The sequence below is a fragment of the Nicotiana tabacum genome, chromosome 19, assembly GCF_000715075.1.
Source record: "Nicotiana tabacum cultivar K326 chromosome 19, ASM71507v2, whole genome shotgun sequence".
NCBI lineage: Eukaryota > Viridiplantae > Streptophyta > Magnoliopsida > Solanales > Solanaceae > Nicotiana > Nicotiana tabacum.
The window spans coordinates 118,148,888-118,169,448 of NC_134098.1; the positions used below are offsets into that span (position 1 = coordinate 118,148,888).

At 36.7% G+C, this 20,561-nt stretch overlaps 3 protein-coding genes across 4 annotated transcripts; 1 reads left to right on the forward strand and 2 right to left on the reverse strand.

Annotated features, from left to right (window-relative positions):
• The first annotated feature begins 1,853 nt into the window (after positions 1-1,853).
• On the forward strand, positions 1,854-4,951 carry LOC107826018 (UPF0603 protein At1g54780, chloroplastic). Its single transcript, XM_075238489.1, has 3 exons — positions 1,854-2,413; positions 2,714-2,906; positions 4,591-4,951. Exons 1-3 carry the CDS (start codon positions 1,961-1,963, stop codon positions 4,836-4,838), a joined length of 894 nt encoding a protein of 297 aa, XP_075094590.1. The 5' UTR covers positions 1,854-1,960; the 3' UTR covers positions 4,839-4,951.
• On the reverse strand, positions 4,948-6,913 carry LOC107826017 (GDSL esterase/lipase At1g54790-like). Its single transcript, XM_016652951.2, has 5 exons — positions 6,559-6,913; positions 6,245-6,445; positions 5,988-6,154; positions 5,624-5,894; positions 4,948-5,459 (listed from the first exon to the last, which is right to left on the reverse strand). Exons 1-5 carry the CDS (start codon positions 6,794-6,796, stop codon positions 5,191-5,193), a joined length of 1,146 nt encoding a protein of 381 aa, XP_016508437.1. The 5' UTR covers positions 6,797-6,913; the 3' UTR covers positions 4,948-5,190.
• Positions 6,914-12,356: 5,443 nt separating this feature from the next.
• LOC107826020 (kinesin-like protein KIN-1) lies at positions 12,357-17,334 on the reverse strand. 2 transcript variants are annotated; one of them, XM_016652954.2, is made up of 15 exons: positions 17,079-17,334; positions 16,828-16,930; positions 16,678-16,721; positions 16,239-16,268; positions 16,040-16,162; positions 15,889-15,914; positions 15,691-15,772; positions 15,280-15,321; positions 15,167-15,200; positions 14,993-15,068; positions 14,707-14,926; positions 14,532-14,623; positions 13,557-13,671; positions 13,302-13,481; positions 12,357-12,527 (listed from the first exon to the last, which is right to left on the reverse strand). In XM_016652954.2, the coding sequence occupies exons 1-15, from the start codon at positions 17,190-17,192 to the stop codon at positions 12,429-12,431; spliced, it is 1,380 nt and encodes a 459-aa protein (XP_016508440.1). In that variant the 5' UTR covers positions 17,193-17,334; the 3' UTR covers positions 12,357-12,428. The 2 variants fall into 2 exon arrangements, with proteins under 2 accessions (XP_016508440.1, XP_016508439.1); XM_016652953.2 differs by having other exon boundaries at positions 14,707-15,068.
• Positions 17,335-20,561: the final 3,227 nt, after the last annotated feature.

Sequence of the window (20,561 nt, forward strand, 5' to 3'; positions counted from 1 at the left end):
AAAATGATGCAAAGCATGTGATGTACTATTTTTTTTTTTAAAATAATTGTTGTAAACTTTTAATTTGCAAGTTCAAAAATAACAAAATCAAAAAAGAATTTGCAACTTAATTTGAAGTATTATATATTATTCAATAAAAATATCAAATAAAAGTCTTCGAATCTTGATCCTTACATATTGTCTATTGGTCTTATTAAATAATTTTTTGTAGCCACTTACTTTCAAATTTTAATTTTAAAATTATAAAATTCAAATTTCAAATTTAAAACTTTAAACTTCAAAGTTTAATTCTATGCCTTAAAAGTTTGCAAACACTTAAGTATCAATAACATTGAATAAGAAAAATAAAATTTACTTTAAAAAATAAAAAATTATACGGCCCGATCCAGCCCGCTAAGCCCGAACCCGGACGGACAAAAAAAAACTCGAAAAAGTACAGCCCGCTAACAGCCCGCAATGTTAAACGAACGGGCTAGTTTTTTTTGTGTCCAGCCCATCCCAGCCCGCCCGTTAAACACCCGTAGATTACACTGAAATTTAATATAAAAAATTTTAGTGCAAGGATTGGTTTTGCATCAAATGGCGTTTTTATTCGAAAAATAATAATATGGGAATTATTATTATTAATTCGATTGATTATCTTATATTTTTTATATTTAAATACTCTTATGTATTGCTAATAAATATATTTTTATTTATATTATTTGACGCATAAAATAATACACATAATCTCACTTAACTTATTATGCAGGCATTCAATAGAAAGCTTAAAAAAATAAACCACAATTATTTTTTCTTGTACCATCAATCAAAATATTGTAGTAGTAACTAGGGGTGTCAGTGGTTCGGTTCTGCCGATTATTTTATAAAATTTGCACCATATCAATTTTTCGGTTATTCTATTATATATAACCAAAAATAGACTTTTCGAAACCGTTCCAATCATGTCGGTTTCTCTTCGGTATCGGTACGGTTCGGTTAATTTTCGATAATTTTTTTTAAATGTCATGTAAAAGTCACTAGTAGAAGTAGAATGCAATAACACACGTATTTTTATAGAACTTAGCAAAATTCTCTCGACATTCTTACAATTTAAAAAGTAATGAATTAAGAAAACATGAAAGATGGTTAGAGTATAGATCCATCAACTATTCTACAATAACGTAAAAGAAACTACACAAATACAATATATTAACCAAGATGAGACTCAGAATAAAGTCTATAGAAGATTAAATATTCAAAAAGATAAATCTAAATCATGCGAAAGGAAACATATTCAATACATTGTAGTTTGTTACTCATAACTGCTACAATACCTTGTGTCTTGCTAGTGAATATGCTGGAAATAATTTAGTTTCAATAGGATTAGCATAATAGGTTTGGGAATTAGGATTTTAAGTTTAATTACTTGTTGGCTTGTAACTGTTTCATAATTCCAAGGCCCGAGAAAAAATTTAATGCTTTATTATTTTAAACTTAATATATAAATATAATTTTTACATTGTAAATTTATTCGGTACGGTTCGGTATTTTTTCGTTTTATTTTCATAAATAAAAAACCTACCCTAATTAGCAGTACTGTTATAGATTTAAATAAAAACCTACAGTTTTATTAAAAGAAACATAAAAATTAGTTCGGTACAGTACAATTTGGTCGGTTTAATCGATTTTTAAATATTCATTGACATCCCATTCTAGTAACATTAGCTTATACAAATTTTTATGTTGGGATTATTTGTTAGTGTGGTAAACCTCCCTCTAAAAATCAAAAAGACCAAAATGCCCTTATGTTTCTCCACGGTGGACTGGTGGAGGAAAACGTTATCCATACGGATTAATATTCAGCCACAACCAATGAAGGAGACAACACAAGCCACCCGAATGAGAAAAAGAAACAGAAACAAGAACTTTCTCATGCACAGAATCTTCTCTCTTATCTCACCATTTCTGATCTCTTACTATGGAAACCATTCTCTCCCCTCCTTCTCTTTGTCCTCTCTTCAACCCCAAAACAGCTTCCCTTTCAAAGCCTTTTCTTCCCCTCTCTCACTTACCTAGATCAAGTTCAATAAGTTCAGCTAAGCCAATTTGCTGCAGCCTCAAGAAACAAGCTTCCAAGATTGACAAAGACTCATCTTTTTCAATACCCAAAAGTTGGTTTTCCAGTGTTCAGCAAGGATTAGCTGCTGTAGCTATTTCTTTAGCCCTCAATTTTTGTCCAGTTGTGTTATCTGGTTCTGCATTGGCTTCTGAATTTGATGTGCTAAATGAAGGTCCTCCAAAGGACTCCTATGTGGTCGATGATGCTGGTGTACTTAGTAGGGTGACAAAGTCTGATTTGAAGGCATTGTTGTCTGATGTGGAGAAGAGAAAAGGCTTCCACATTAATTTCATCACTGTCCGCAAACTCACTGTAATTTTCCTTCTCTTCTTTATCTTGTCATTAGAAGCCACACCATGAATTAGACCATGATTAGAAAAAAAATCAATCTTTATGATGCTTTTCTGCTTGATTTGCTGTTAAACTTAAAAGTTTTCTCATAAATCCTTTGTGAAACTTAAGTGCTGGTAGGCCTAAACCTGTAAATTACAACCCCACCCCCCCACCCATTTTCTCTTTTTCCGATAACAAGATCAGTAGGAGAAGAAAAAAATGAACCTGTCATATAATGAGGGAGGAAAATAATCAAAAAGTTAACTTTTTGGGTTGTAGAGCAAAGCTGATGCTTTTGAGTACGCTGATACTGTTTTGGAGAAGTGGTACCCGAGTGTTGAGCAAGGAAATGACAAGGGTATAGTTGTGCTCATTACAAGTCAAAAGGAAGGCGCGATAACTGGTGGTCCTGAATTTGTAAAGGCTGTTGGAGACACTGTTCTTGATGCTACTGTCTCAGAGAACCTTCCAGGTAGGCAACACTTCCTTTCTATTCCTTATTGTTTTGGGCGTGTTGATTGATTTTGTCATGGAAATTGATTTCCAACTGAATGGATTATTGGCAAGAAGTAAGAATAACAATCTTGGTAGGACATGAATTATAGTACAGAGAATTAGAATATGAGAATATTACTTTGCATAGATGCTACTAGGTTAGAAAAGTCTAATGCCCTTCGTCAACATTAACAATGGCATTTAAACAATTTAGTGAGTTTGATAAATAGTCTACCGGAAACAGCCTCTCTATCTTCATAAGGTAGGGGTAAGATCTGCGTACACACTAACCTCCGCATACCGCACTTGTGGGATTACACTGGGTTTATTGTTGTTGTTGTTGTTGTTGTATTGAGTTTGATAAATGCTTGATTTTCTAACCTTAGGTCTTAGCTGCTAGAAAAGCTGTTTCCTTGTCATGTCTATGGAGTTACAAATAGTACCTAGAAACACAAACTCCAAAAGAGTTGCCTAGTTGTTTATATATTCGTAATGATCTAGAGACAATCTAATGGAGGAATGAGGATTTTTCCTTATTAGTTATTCAGTTTATGCAATAAGAATTGTTTAACAAGAATGATTCTAGTTGGATGGCAATGACATGTAAACATGCAAGAAATGGAAACATATCCATTTCTCCCGACTCTTTTTTTTTTCCCTTTAAACTTCTCTGAGGAGCATATTCTATTGTAGCAGGATTTGCTTCTCTGCTATTTTGTCATGAGAATTGTGGCAAATTTTCCTTCATTCAAGGAATCTTTTTATAACATGGACCTGCTAGGTATGTATGCATTAAGATAGTTTTTGTGGTCCAATTAAAGCGCCAAGAAGGTTGAAAGTCTTTGACTTGAAGTTTTGCTGGAGAATACCCCTTCATAATCTTGAATATCATGACCAAATAAAACAAAAACTACAAAGGTCAGGTATCAACTTTGATTGTTATGTTGTATTTCGAGATTAACAACAAATTACCAGTGCTGCTAATAAAGGCGAAAAGACTAACTAATGGCTTGAAATCAGATCTGAGTAGCTAGATTCCACAACAAGCGGGAGGTATGACGAGTAGTTTTTTGAAGAGTGAATTTGATCCTATATTTGTCATTTTTGTTTGAAAAATGCACGCTGGAAAAGGATGCTTGTCAGCTTATCGACTAAGAGATCAGACCACTCATGTTGTTTTAACTAGTCATTAACGGTAGGGTTAATTAGTACTCTTCCGGTATGTGTTGCAAAATAAATGGTGGTTAAGAAGTCATTTCTTGCTACTGCTATCTACTTCGCGAGCTTTCAGTGCTCCATTCTTTAACTTCCCTTTTTAGTTGGTCCATGGGGCTTATGAATATTCATTAAATTGGATTACACTTTTAAGAGGCAACCTTGCTTAGAAGTTAAAAGAAGAAAGTGTAAGGTCTCTCTATTTCAGTTGTATAAAAAGGGCAGCCCGGTGCACTAAGCTCCCGCTATGCGCGGAGTCCGGGGAAGGGCCGGACCACAAGGGTCTATTGTACGCAGTCTTACCCTGCATTTCTTCAAGAGGCTGCATTTCAGTTGTAAATAGAGGAGAATTAGACTCCAGAACAATTATCTTTTGTTTCATAATGAAACTTGTACACTAATGCTCTTGTTTCTGATGGTGAGGCTATTGGTTTCAATGTTTGTAGTCTTGGCTACTGAAGAGAAGTACAATGAAGCAATTTACAGCACTGCCAAACGTCTTGTTGCTGCCATTGATGGCCTTCCTGATCCTGGGGGTCCCCAGCTCAAGGATAATAAAAGAGAATCCAATTTCAAATCCAGAGAGGAAACAGATGAGAAAAGAGGACAATTCACACTTGTCGTTGGTGGCTTGTTAGTGATTGCTTTCGTTGTTCCCATGGCTCAATACTATGCATATGTTTCAAAGAAGTGAACTGTCTGATTCTGGAAGATTTCATTTTGACTTGAGTAAGCATGTATATTATCTTGTACAAATGGTCTATTTTGAAATGACTGATTCATGAGAAATTTTAAAAAGGATAAAAATGAAAATTTTGGACCTCCCCTAACATAAGGGATATTACCATTTCTTTTTATGAGAGTAGAGAAACTTCCCTGTTGCATAGCTGATAATATAAAGGGGGATTTAGTGTGGTACATTTCATCACATGATCGACAAGCTGTTCTGTATTTTCAGGCATTCATGGAAGTGATGAATTTCATTAATAAATCAGAATATATAAGTACTATACAGAGAATAAAACAATGACAAGCATGTTAATTCCTCAAAACTTCAGTTTAAGAAGGAAAGGCATCTTGTCTGCAAAGGGTGGATCGGAGTATTTTCCGGTGAGAATTTGTGAGGCAACCAACTGATTTGCAGTTTCTGTGTAGTGAATTCCATCCCAATTGATATATTCACTACTGTCATTGCATGCTTTGGCCGTGACATTGTTTCCATCAACCACCTTTGTCTGACCACAGGCAACCCTGCTGTCATAGTTGAGTGGAGGTCCTCCATATCCACAGCAAGCCATTAAGGGCTGCTCAAATCCTGCAATACATAAAAGCAAAAGATCAAATGTTAAATAAAGTTCATATGATATCGATGAAGGAACAATATTACCAACTTCATTTATTTCTCATAAATTCTAAAATCCCAAAGAAATTGGACACTATAATTTCTCCTTTTTTTGCATTGTGAGTAAAGAAAATTACCATATCGGGAATTATTTGCTATCAGATTAGACTTGATGGTGAAAATATCGACATGAGTGATATTTGCATCTGTATACTGGCCCTGCAGCTTCTTGCAAAGAGCGTAAAGCTGCAGGTTCAAAATTTTTGCAGCTTGATTATGTGAGCTAACACATCCTAGTTCATCCAACTTTGATGCATCAGTTCCAAATTTGGCTATATTCTGACCTAAGCAACCCAAAGGACCGGTGTTATGAACCCAGAAATTCCTGGCTCCTAGGTCATACAATCTCTGTGATGTCAAAAATGAAGCGGAAATAAGTTTAGAGCTTCATTTCATAAGCACTACAGGAGTTTTGCATAATTTTCTGTTATTAGATTTGACCTTGACACCATCTTCAAATTCTACAAGAATTGTTGGAATTGAAGCTAGAATTTGATCCAATGTCTTGGAATAAAATCCACCAGCAAGATCATTCTGGCCTATATCGAACATATAAAGACCTTTCTGGAAAAAATCTTGAGCTGGAACATACTTATCATATTTTCTGGCTGCAAAGAAAATCAATAAAATCTCACAAGATATAGGATTCTGATGTTATGAAAAAGGGGTTCTGATAATCAAAACATGACCAAACTTACTCTTAGCTTGGATTTCGAGAACCCGATTCTTGAACCTGAAAAACTGAGCAACTTGAATCCCAAATGAAAAAGGGCTAACAGATGATGCAGTGGCAGGAAGTATGGTTGAACCAGCAGCTGCAAAGTTAGCTCCTTTTCTGAAAGTTGGTGCACCAATGGAATCCAAATAGGAGTTCAAGAATGGCAGGTCCATTGCATCCACTGCAACAAAAATGCATAACAAAAAAAGAAAACCAGAATATCAATATAAACTTGAAATGAAGACCATCTCCCCAAAAAATAAAAAGAATGGCACATTAAATTGGGAAGCTTACTCAAGAAATCGATGATTAGCCGGCCATCACAGAACCTCCCAGATGGTTTCTGGAAATAAGTCTGTCCATTAGGTGGCTCCAGGCGATCACCAACGCCTGCAACAAGCCCTCCTGTATCAGAATTTGAATCACCAAAGTTGAAGACTGCAGGGTAATCGAAATCTATGGTATTGGCCAGGGGAAAACAGATGAAGAAGAGGGCAAGAATGTGGAGAAAACAAGTGGTTGAAGAAGCCATGTTTGTTGCCCCTTTGACAGAAAAGTTGGATTTTTCGTCCTCTTAAAATAAGAGCTGGTGAGCTTTTGTTTCAATTTCAAGTTATCTTTGAGATGTGGGAAAGGTTAAAAGATTGTGAATTGGTTGTTGTTCAATTACTTACATATCCTTCAAAGATAATGGATGCTATGATTAGAAGTATTTCTATTAAGGAGAAACAGATTGATTAGGACACTTTCCCTGTAATCAATCAGGTAACAATTGTCCTTTTCTATGTTATTTTATCTAACCACTGATAAGTGATAAAAATACTCGGCTGAGAAAAACTGGCGATATAGTTATGTGACTATGACATTTTAGAATGTCAGTGCATTCATTTCAGATGTCATGTTTTACTCAATCTTGGTCAGGCATGTACATTTGAAAGTTGCTTGTCTTCAACGTATCTCTATGAATAACATTGTCGTTTCCTTTTTTTCTTGGCTTCCCAAGTGTAAGATAGTGTAATCTTTCTACTTTTAAACATAAGGTGGATCTAAATTGAGAAAATAATGAAGAGTACGAGCATTAGGTGAAGGGCCAAACATGTTTCAGTAAACTACTAAAATAAGTCTGCCAACTCTCCGCATGTGATCTATACTTATTTAATCTGAGCTTAGTTAGAATGATTGACATGCATACAATATATTTCTCTAACCATAAGTGGTATTCTATACTTCTTTATAAAGTTAGTTTACATTTATATTTTACACTGTTACGACCCGACCGATCGTTTTGAGTATTACAGCCCCGTTCCCCCATTTACTGCTCTATTTGTGCCTTATAGCTGTATTAAGACCTATTGGATTAGTTAGTTTGGGTTCGGAGAGATTTCGGAATGAATTGAGACACTTAGTCTCATAATGGAAAGCTTAAGTTGAAAAGGTCGATCAGATGTTGATTTATGTGTAAACGACCTCGGATTTGAATTCTGATATTTCTAGTAGCTCCGTATGGTGATTTTGGACTTAGGAGCATATCCGAAAAATTATTTGGAGGTATGTAGTGGAATTAGGCTTAAAATGACGAAAGTCGATTTTTTTTTGGGAAGTTTGACCGGGAGGTTGACTTTTTGATATCGGAGTCAGAATCTGATTCTGGAAACTGGAATAGCTTCGTTATGTCATTTATGACTTGTGTGCAAAATTTGAAGTCATTCCGGATTGATTTGATGTGTTTCGACACAAGATATAAAATTTGAAAGTTCAAAGTTCATAGATTTTGATTTGAGGTGTGTTGTCGTTTTGATGTTGAAAGTTCAAAATTATGGGACTTGCTGGTATGTTCAGACGGGGTCCCGAGGGGCTCGGGCATGTTTCGGATTGATTTCACACTTTTTTTTTCATGTTGTTATTGATGGCTGCTGCTGGTTCTGGTGTGACCGCACCGACGGCTGGTTTGCGCAGGTACGATGGTCGCAGAAGCGACAAAGGAGCCGCAGATGCGGCCAGGAAGGCTTTGGACAGAGGCCGCATATGCGGACATGCGCGCGCAGAAGCGCGACCGCTGATGCAGTTTGCACGTCGCAGATGCGAGCTTCTTGCGCAGAAGCGGAGGTCGCAGATGTGGCTATTCGCCCGCAGATGCGGAAGGCGCTAAGTTCGGGGTTTCGCTATTTTTAGCCATTTTCGAATTTTGGAGCTCAGTTTGGGTGATTTTGGAGAGGAAATTTTTCACACAACTTGGGGTAAGTGTTCTTGACTCCCTTGTGATTATATTCCATGAATTAATCTTCGTTTTCGACATTAGATTATTGATTTCTCAAGAGAAATTGGAGGAATTTTCTACAATTTCATTAAAGGAATTTCCAAGATTTGAACATCGATTCAGGGTCGGATTTGGGTGAAATTAGTATGGTTGAACTTGTAATTGGATGGGTTGTCGAATTTTGTAAGTTTTGTCGGATTCCGAAATGTGGGCCCCATAGGCGATTTTTTGGAGTGTAATTTCAGATTTTGTGTGAAAATATTAGTATTTTGATATGGAATTAATTCCTATAATTGTGTGGACTGAATCAAATTTATTGTGGCTAGATTCGAGCCGTTCAGAAATTGATACGCGGAGAATGGAATTTCTGAAACAGTGTTTAGCTTGCTCGACATTGGATTCATCTTGTTCGAGGTAAGTAACTCTTCTAATCTTGGAGCAAAGGGTATGACCCTGATTATACGTATTATGTGTTTGGTGTTGAGGTGACGCATATGCTAGGTGACGGGCGCGTCGGCATGCACCGTGTGAACTGTGACTTTGTTATTCCTGTGGTACTGTGTAGTTACCTGAACTTCTCTGTAATCATGAAATCTCTACGTACTAGAGTTATCGAGCTGTGATTCATGTTAGAAATCACATCTAGGCTAAATGCTTATTCTGTTGGGACCCATTGAGGTCGTTATTGCTGTTGAGTTATTTGCTTACATTGCAATTTCATACTCAGTCATGTTCATTCATTTCATATCATATCTCAGTCTCTGTTGCTACATATTGACACATTAGATCATCATTTTGGGCTAGTTTCCTGACATTATGAGCCCGAGAGACTGGAGAGATTGATGACTGAGTGAGGCTGAGGGTCTGACTGTGAGGATATTGATACCATGGCACGTTAATTGTCCGTGCAACACGTGAGTTGTCCGTGCGGATCCAGATATTGATATTATAGCACGTGAGTTGTCCGTGCAGCACGTGAGTTGCCCGTGCGGTTTATAGCGCTTGGGCTGAAGGAGCCCCTCCGGAGTCTGCACACACCCCCAATGAGCGCGGTTGATATTATTGATGGATGGATCTTCCTTGGACATGGATCTTGTCTGAAGCATTATATACCTGGAGATGGATCTTCTCCACGGGCTGGATTGGCCCTACTCAGTACTGAGTGACTGATGATAAGTTGATATGTATATTCCTGGATGGATCTTCCCTGGGCCGGATTGGCCATATACAGTACCGAGTGATTGGGCATGATGAGTGGAATGTGTGAGAAAGTGAGATTGAGTACTCTGAGAGTGTGAGTACATGAGTTCATCTCTGAGATACATTGCATTGACATGCACACATGACATACAAGCATAGAGATGTATTTTCCTCATGTTGTACGGTATCACATCATTCATGATTTCTCACACATATTTGACAGATGGGCATAGTGATGTATTTGTTTTACACTGGTTATCTGGAAAGAAAATGAAACATCTTATTTATTATTGAAAGGATTTTTGGGAAAATTATTGTTTTCAAACTTATTCATATTTTTGGCAACTTCGGAGAACGATTTGGGTTTTCACTGATATACTTGAAAGGCAGAACTATTTTCAGAAATCATGATTAAGCTGAGCATTTTATCTTTGAGTTACTTCTTTTATTACTTGCGTTATGTTGTGATGAACTGTTGTTGGTTATTGGAGTTGGACTTTGACCTTGGTACAAGCTCGTCACTACTTTCAACCTAAGGTTAGGTTTGTTACTTATTGAGTACATGGGGTCGGTTGTACTCATACTACACTTCTGCACCTTGCTTGCTGATGTTGGTTGCTGATGTTGCTGTGTTCGTTGGGAGCTGGATCTGAAGATGTACCTGCGTTCCGGTTGTAGCTGTCTCTTGTTCATGCTAGCCTTAGATTCATAAAACTCTGTTTATGTAATTTTCAAACAAATGATGTATTTACTTCATACCAGCTTTGTAAACTCTGTTTTTAGAAGCTCATGATTTGTACTACCAGTTCTTGAGGAATGTATCAGATTCAGATATTTCTTTACTTAATTGCTTTATTAATTGTTATTGGAATTGATTAGTAGTTAACTGGCTTACCTAGCGGGTTGGGTTAAATGTCATCACGACTAGTTGGATTTTGGATCGTGAAATACACAGTCAATGAAAGTCCTGTTATATAGATAAACTCAAAAAAGATTAAGAATAAGGGCATTTTTGGCTTAAAGAAAATATTGCTTGAAAACAAATTTGAGTAATGTGAAAAATAGAAATATCAGAAGGCAAAGGCAAATGGGACCAAAACGCTTCAATTCCTTTTTACAAGCAAAATTGGAACTTGCTTCCACGAATAGCAAACTTTTAAGGCTTCTGTTACATGTCCACAAAAAGAAAGTGCACCAATCTAAGGTGGTGTTTGTTTCAAAAATTTGAAGATTTTTTGCAAAAGTTATTTTTTAACCAAAAGCCAAAAATAAAAAAAGCATTTCAGATTTTCGGTTTCTATATAAGCGGACCACCTAAATTCTGCAAAATAATATCAAAAGCACGTCTTTTTTGGCTGGGGAAATCAGTCCAACTAAACCGAAGATCAAATAGCTCTTTGCTATCACCCAAATTTCTGACTCCCCTTAATTCATAATTCATTTTAGGAAGAGATCCTATATATTTGGCTTCGGATTTATATTTTGACGAGACTATTTTCAACTCAACATAAAGTGAATTACCATTTACCACGTAAGCAAATAGATCATTCTTTAGTCTTTACAAAGCGGGTTAATCGTTCAAAGATTAGGGTCATCGATGTAAAAAGTGTTTTATGCCTAAATCAGTTAATCTGATTGAAACGAAATTCACCTTGTTACTGCGTAAGAGTTTTTTCACAAGAAGTTTTCATAATACAGCTGTTTTACCGTTAGAAACACTTTGCATGGTTCAATGCGAGATGGAAGATGATAATGTGATTGGTCAGTAAGCCAACAAAAAGACAAACAACCTTTTTGTTTTTTTATGAAGACAAACAACCTGCTACCTTTTATGGTTGATTAACAAAAGCACCAGACGCCAAACAACCTAGCTAATATCGATTATTTGATATAGAAAATTTTATCTCTTGTACCAAATGTATACACCCTATTTATTATAAACTAAAATTATTTTAAAATATTATTTTCTATAGCTACTTTTTATATTTTATAATAAAATAAGTATTTTATGGTATATACTACCATTGAGGCATGAAATAAGCCATGAAATACGCTATTTATGTTTTTCCTCTCTTAGACAACCGGACATACCTATTTTTAAAGGATTGTCGTTATTGTATTCATGAATATATGGCGCGAATACATGTGAATATATGCGCGTACAACTGTATTCATGAATACAACATCACGAATACATGTGAATACATGCGCGTACAACTGGACTGCCCTGATTTTAGGCGCTTTTTGCTGATGTATTCATGAATACATGGCGCGAATACATGTGAATACATGCGTGTACAACGTAACTGGACTGCCCTGATTTTAGGCGCTTTTTACTGTTATATTCATGAATACAGCAACGCGAATACATGTGAATACATACGCGTACAGCAGGACTGCCCTGGTTTTAAGCATTTTTTACTATTGTATTCATGAATACATGGCGCGAATACATGTGAATACATGCGCGTACAGCTGAACTGCCATGATTTTAGACGCTTTTTGCTGCTGTATTTATGAATACAGCAGCGCGAATACATGTGAATACACTACCGTAACAACTGAATAGTAGCTATACGAAGTAATTATGTATATGGTAGCTTTTTGGAAGTTAATAGCCACTACACAATAGTGGTTTCTGAAAATTGCTATTTGATATATTCATGTCTTAAACGCCGTCTTTAAAAATGAAGGTCCATTATTACAATCAGAGAATCAAGCAGAGCGGCCTTCTTTCGAGTTGATGTAGATAAGACTCTTCTGAAGCTTTCAAGCTGGCCTTAAGAGCGGCATTCTCCCTCTTCAACTGCAAAATGATTCATACGGCACAATCAAAATGAAGCTCTATAGTCATTAGGAAAACTCGCCTCGTAAAAGAATAATGCGATTGAGTGGGAAAAGCTTTTGGATGGTTTTGACTCGTCACTCGTCTCCATGATCTAAATAGAGTTCTAATCATATATTTCTAAAATACTTACCTACATATTTTTCTTGCTGGTTCTACCATACATTAGTTTCGTCCAATTGATAATGTTCTCTAAAACAGTATGTGAATCATAAACTATTACTTATATAACATCAATCTTCTGCTCGTATTTATTTAATTAAAAAAAAAGGGAAGGTAAAACATGCGAAGGATTTTAGTCATTTTACTACTACTAAGGAAATCATACATAGTTCTCTAATTTTCTCAATTTCAGGCTTTCAGTCTTCTTTAGGTATAGTTGGTTCATTCTTTTCAAAAATCCCGCAGAATCTTCTACCAAAAAGTGTTTAAGTCAAAAAATATATGCAGAACTCCTTCCTAACCTACTCATTGAAGCCTTTGCCGAGTAAGAAATCTTTCTGGAAATATCCTTCCAAAGTACTCCAGCAAACACACTAGCATTTATAACAAGCCGATGCAGAGGAGCTTTTAATGCCAAAAAGAACTTCTGGCAAAGCTCAGTTACCCCTAAGTTTTTTTTTAATCTTTTTCTTATTCATTAAATAACAGCACAAATAAAAGGAAATCAGTGAAATCAAACTGAATAGAACCCTATTAATTTCACAGTGAATTTCCAAATCATGGATCTCTTACCTTCTCCGCAACTGTACTCAGCTCTACCACGGTTTTATATAATGATGAGATTGTCCTTGACGTAATATCTTCATATGCAGCTTCTATCTCCTCAACTGAATTGGGATCATAGAAAATCCCCTCCAGTACAAATAATTCCTCAAGCAATTGAACATCTTCGGCAGTCATTCTCACTCTCAGCTATGTAAATAAGATATTAGCTTATACTAGAGTAACCAAGGATAGCTTAAATTACATGAATCAAGAAATTCAGACCTTGGCCAATATCCTCTCCCTGGACTCATCTCCATTGGTTGAGACGGTTGCTTCCTTGTTATTGTCTAGATCTTCCTTGCAACTAACATGTACTGATGCCTTTATATGCTTTGCTCTGCTTGAAAAGACAGAAAGTAGAACTCAGAGCCATACTGGAGGTATTTTATAAGTATCAGCGAGCACCAAATAGCATTACTTTTTAGATAAAACTAGATCAAGCCACAAATGAGAGAGAGAGAGAGAGAGAGAGAGAGAGAGAGAGAGAGAGAGAGAGAGAGAGAGAGAGAGAGAGAGAGAGAGAGAGAGAGAGAGAGAGAGAGAGAACAGATTTGGGGTTTTTGGTGAAAGAAGATACATATTTTCAGTTTTGAATAATCACTATGATATGAATATTTCCGATTGTTTGTAGCTTTTGTGAAAGTACACCTTTCACAAGTAAAGAAGTTCTGCATTCTACAAAGAGAACCATATGTAGAATTTATTGTTGTAATTTTTGGTGGAATCCTTGTTCAAACATCATTAATAATTAACAGATCCATGCTGCACTACCTAGACTCATTGATCATTCACAGTACCATATCCAGTCAATGCCAAATGAAGTTTCCTAGATGCAGATACATTGCTAGCTAGACATGATTGGCTGATACAAAGTAAACTAACATGAGGACAAATTGATGAAAGAAAAATAAGAGCAAAAGCAATATTCTGGAATGTAAATTGGAGGGACACGAAAACAAGATAAAAACTACAATGGCAGCATGTGCCTTTACCTTACGGGATCACAATAAAGGAAATAAACAAAGTTACTCTAGTGAAAGTAATACTAAAATGAAATCCCTAAATTCCATTTAAGTGTAGAGCTAGCTAATAGAGGTCTTTACATAATTTCCTCTATCTCCTTTTGTGCGTTATGTCCCTCATTATTCCCTTCTTGACACCATGATAACAAGTTTAAAGAAAACTAATTTTACATACCTAGCACCGAATCGCAGGGTGGAGAGGCTCTCTGAAGCATTGTAAGGGCTTGGAGAGCAACAGCAAAGTAATGCAGTCTGAGAGTATCCCCCCTGCGAAAAACAATGTAGATGATCATCATGTAGGCTGGAACTTGGAAGTATGGTGAAAATGGAGCTTAGGAAGCGAAACCAACAAGAGAATCTTGTAGGATCCGAGTGAGCTTAGAATCACGATAAGGAATATGAGTTGGCTTTCCTGGAGCACTGCTAGTCATAGCATTTATCACTTTCCCAAGTGCTGTGAGGGACTGATTGATGGTCTTTGCTTCTTCAAGAATTTTACCTTCAGCTCCAGTCTTATCAACTTTTTCAGACCCAGCCAAGTCGACGAGTATCAGCTTTCCAAATTTGGTCCTGCTTGGAAATTCAAATATTTTGGATAGATCTTTCAAGTATATCAAACCTATTGAGGGATAATACCTTTTATCCTTTGTCAGCTCCTGGTGGACAGTAAATATGTAAAGGCAATGGCTTCTGCTGCTCGACATATTCATTTCTAGGATAGTTAAATTTTCCTAACAAAGAATAAACAGAATAGAGACGTAAAAGGAAGAGTTTTCTTAAGACAAGATGCACAGAAAGAGCTAAGGATACGTGTTTCTCCAACTGCCCTATTAGCTATCCCACTCTGCATCATGAACAGCCATATTAGTAGCAAAGTATATAAAACACCTCATATGGAAATTTATTGTCTCCTTTTCCCTTACAGATAAATTTTGTAGTGCTTCTGCAGAGTCGGATATAGCTACCTGGAAAAAAATTAAGATTCTGGAGGCTTTAGAAATTTCCAAGGATCATAAAAGAAATTTAGAGACAGATATACAGCTTTTGAGTTGTGAATCAAGGACAAATAGATTTTCTTTCATAAATTTGTTGTTTCTGAAAGTCAAAGAATTCAGCACTAAGGCCATATCAGGCTTCCGACATGTCAGCCATAGGAAGTGGATATATTTAGAACTTTTGCACGTGGAAAAGCACAAGATTGCTGAAGGCAATCCAAGCTAAATCCAAACTGAAAATACCAAGTTATGTTGAGCATACTACATGCTTGAAAACTAAAACAGTACAGCTATTTTGAGGAAAACGTGGAACAACAAGAGGGCGTTAATGAATCTTACTTCTGTTGCTCCACTTAGAATTATTCCGTGTACTTTGCTCTCTTTTATCTGTATATTGTCCTTCGATAAATCAAGCAGATCCCTGAGAGAAATTGACAACTTAAAGCCATGCTTATGAACAAAGAGATATTGGGTTAAAGCAATAGACGCGGATCAAGAAAATCTCCTCAGGTAAAAGTGCTGATAAGTGACACAAACCTTACTTTCTCCATGTAGATCTCTACCTGTAAGAGTCAGAAATTTGCTTAAAATAGCTTTTATTCCTTGATGACTAAGAGAGACGCATTGCACTCTCCATATAAAAGGTCGAAATCAATAACAATAGAATCAAGAATTAATAGATTGTCACCATTGATAATTTGATTGTGTATTTGATTGGTTTCTCCGAATTCATTATGGCCATAAAAAGCCCATCCACTACCCTCTGCAATAGTCCTTTGTTCTTGCTTTCACAATCTAGAATGCTTGGTCCCTAAAGCCAACAGAGTTGACAATGAACTAATACTTTCATAAAACGCAGAATCATGAATGTTGTAAAATCATTTTACCTCCATGCTATATGTCTTTCCTGCTCCGGTCTGAGAAAGAAACAAAAGAACAAAGAATAGTCAAAACATGAAAGTACGGAAAAGAAAAGAAGAATTTTCTCCTCATATCAATCACTAACAATTATTTAGAAAATACACAGAACTTCTATACTTTTTATTTTATATTTTCATAATATTGGCAAAAGATGAGTTTAAATGGAGTAACGTTGTCCATGGAAGATTCATATAGCCAACCTTGACTTGTATGAGACTGAGGCATAGTTATATTAACCACTAACAAATTACTACAATTATCCACTAGGATTTGAGTGTTGTCTTCGTTCTTATCCTTCTACAGTTGATCCCTTAACAAATCAGATGCAGTATTTGTACTGAAAATCTCCAATTCACATATAAAAACGCAGCATGCTAACATAAAAGGCTGTAATCAAACATTTACCTGTCCGTAATTGATAATCGTACCATTTATTGCATCTACAGCACCTAATTTCAAATCCATCCAAACAACGAATATTGTAAGTGAAAAGAGTAACTGGATTTAAAACTAGTTCATTTGTTTATAATGACTCTCACAAAATTCAATTCGTACCTTGGACTATAGGCAGAGCTAGAAATTCATATATATCAGCTTGTTCAGATCCTTGATAGAAAACTCTGTCGAACGTAAAATCAAATTCCTGTTCCTTTTCATCCTATAATGATCGAACAAAATCAACTAAATCACAAAAACCACATTCTAAATTGCTAATGTGAAAATTTAGTACTACAATTCCAACTTTTTGCGATACATACACGAGTTCAAAATTGATGTAAGATTAACAGAGTTTTGAGCTACAAAACCTTGATTACGAAGGACTCAGAGGTAATGCCTTGAACAGAGACAGCATCGCGAAACTCAGAGAGTTCCTTCGAATTCAGAGGTCTGAACAGCGCGCAAACTTTCATATTCGACATTGTTGAGCTGATCAACAATCAATTTGCAAAAATTCAATCTAAGTATATATTTGTTTGATGAACAAGCTATGAAGGTTTTCCCGCCAAAAAAGCTTGGGATGCCACTGAGCTGAAGGAAGTGATTTGAGAACAGAACTAGAATGGGGAGAAACGCTTTCGGTATGTACTTAATAGATTTGGTTTTTCCTTTTTTGTTTTTTATTTTTAAAAACTTGTTACAGTCGAATGGTTACTGTATTCACTTGTAGTTATCAAAATGTGACATAATTCTGTAAATATTTTTTATACTCTCAACCCGTTGAACTTAAGTTCTTTGTAAATTTATTTAAGATTTAAACCAAATTAATCCATTCATCTCAAAGGTAAATATTATGAGTCCGGAACCAAAGTGTGGCTCTTTTGGACTCAAAAGATATAAATAGGTAAAAAAAAAAAATTGTGTATCATTTTATATATAGCGCGGTTATTCACCGCGCTATACCTTAACGATACGTTTGCCCGTTAAGGTATAGCGCGGTGAATAACCGTGCTATATATAAAATGTCCTGCCCCACCAATAATTCTTCTGCACTTAACTGACCACCAATAATTCATATGGGTATAGCGCTTATTATGTATGCACTAAATATATAGCGCCTACTATGCATGCGCTATACTTCAATTATTGTACCCTCGGTCTGGTTTTTTTCTTATTTAAGGAGCTCCAGAATTAGGTAAAAATTCATTCTGGATCCTTCAGGTCTTCCAAAATATTTGTTCGTTAAGTTATTTTGCATTTTGTCATAATGTCCTAAGAGCGAAAAATTAGGGTTTCATTATATTGGGGGTGAAGTTGTGGTGGAGAATAACTCAGTACGTTATACTTGTTCTCCACAGTGTCATGTTAAGTTGTCACTTACAATGGAGTACGATAGATTGGTATCGTTGTTATGTAAAAAAAAATGAGTGTGAGCAAACGTTCGGTGAATATTAAAGTAACCGAAAGATATCCATATTCAGTTACTCCGCAAGGGGTTGCTTGTTATGCTGAATTTAACATCGAAGACGATGAAACTCTGACAGATTTTTTGAGGACTCCGAATGAACACCGGGAACTTCTTGTGATAAAAATATTGGAAATGTACGTCAAGGTTGAAGACGTTCGCAATAATGAGGTTCCGCAAAATAGGGATATCCCTCAATCGTCGAGTGGTTTTTTTGTAGCAGTTTTATCCGAACAGGTTCTGGGTGAAAGAGTTTGGCCAGACCTAAACTTATCTCCACGGGCGAATACAGAGCGAGGACATAATTTCTCCCCAAGTTTACATAATCCACAAGCTGAGCGGTAAACTTCAATTTTCCTTTATGTTATGATGTTTATTTTTATGTAATGAATGTGTATTAATACTCATATATTCCACAGGGGGTACCGGCCAGATATAAATTTTACAAGTTATGAACCAACATACAGTTAGAATATGCCTAGTTTTGGTGTGTTGGATCATGGTGGTCCATTCGGGAGTCATCATCAACAGGATAATGTGCATCATGGGATATCAACACATTATGATTTGTAAGTGAAGTGATAAAGTTTATATGTAATATTTGGATAAATTTGAGAAACTCATTATTTTATTAGTTGTGCAGTGAAAACGAGCAACTTGAAGGTCCTGTCCTTACTCAATTGTCCGAAGACGACATATTTAATCGGGATCTGGCAGATGCGCAAAGTCAGGAAGAGAATAGTGATTATGACAACAATGCTGATGAGTCCGAAGATGACACACTCTTCCCTGACAAGGGTGATGATGAGGAGGAAGATAATGCTGAACTTGATTTGATGAGGGAGCATGCTCCACCTCCTGTTAGACCAAGAGTGTACGAGTCCCATGTGCCGTTTCATTCAAGGGAGATTCCCTACCTTGATCAGTTTCCAAGTATGCCGGATGTTTGTAACACCTCGGAAAATTTTGAAGTACTTAAGTGTAAAACTCAGTAAAAGTTTTGCAAAAGAAAATAATATTTCGTGGTGCCGAATTGGTTCTTACGTGTTTAAGGATTTTAGAAGGCTCGGACTTTTTGGGTTGAACAATGCACTGAGGGATAAAGGAAATTTTTTGCAGAAAAATGCATTTCTACGGTCCATTATGCGACCGCAGAATCACTCTACGGACCGCATAATGGCCGCAGAGTGAAGCAGGAGAGGGGCAATTTTGGATGCCATTCTGCGGTCGACTATGCGACTGCAGAACAAGTCTGTGGGCCGCATAGCGGCTCAAACCTTTTGGGTTGAACAATGCACTGAGGGATAAAAGAAATTTTTTGGCAGAAAAATACGTTTCTACGGTCCATTATGCGACCACAGAATCACTCTGCGGACCGCATAATGGTCGCAGAGTGAGGCAGGAGAGGGGCAATTTTGGATACCATTCTGCGGTCGACTATGAGATCACAAAACTGCTCTGTGGTTGCATTATGCGACCGTAGAACAAGTCTGCGGGCCGCATAGCGGTTCGTACTTTTTGGGTTGAACAATGCACTAAGGGATAAAGAAAAATTTTTGACAAAAAAATGCGTTTCTACGGTCCATTGTACGACCGCAGAATCACTCTGCGGACCGCATAATGGCCGCAGAGTGAGGCAGGAGAGTGGCAATTTTGGATGCCATTCTGTGGTCGACTATGCGACCGCAGAACTATTTTGCGTTTCATTATGCGACCGCAGAATAAGTTTGCGGGAGACATTTTGGGTTGAACAATGCACTGAGGGCTAAAGGAAATTTTTTGGCAGAAAAATACATTTCTACGGTCCATTATGCGACCGCAGAATCACTCTGCGAACCGCATAATGGCCGCAGAGTGAGGCAGGAGAGGGGCAATTTTGGATGCCATTCTGCGGTCGACTATGCGACCGCAGAACTGTTCTGCGGTTCATTATGCTACCGCAGAACAAGTCTGCGGGCTGCATTGTAACCGCAGACCCAAGCAGAGTTTTGGCTAGCTTTGGACACCAATTATGCGGCCGATATGCGGTCCGCATATCGATTATGCGATCGTATATGCGATCGCAGACCTTGTTCCGGAGTTTTATTTTTGAGTTTTTAAAACCCGACCTGTCACGACCCCAAATTTCCTCCGTAGGATGTCGTGATGATACCTAATTTCTAAGACTAGGTAAGCCTATCAATGCGGAATAATAATAAATATATGAAATAAATAAACTACAATTCAAACAATTTCAACTCCCAAAACCTGGTAGAAATAAGTCACAAGCTTCTAAGAATTTATTCTCAATGTCTCTATATATCAAGGTCTAAAGAAAAATAAGGAAGCAACATAAAAATGATAGAAGGGGACTCCGGAGCCTGCGAACGCTGACAGATATACCTCG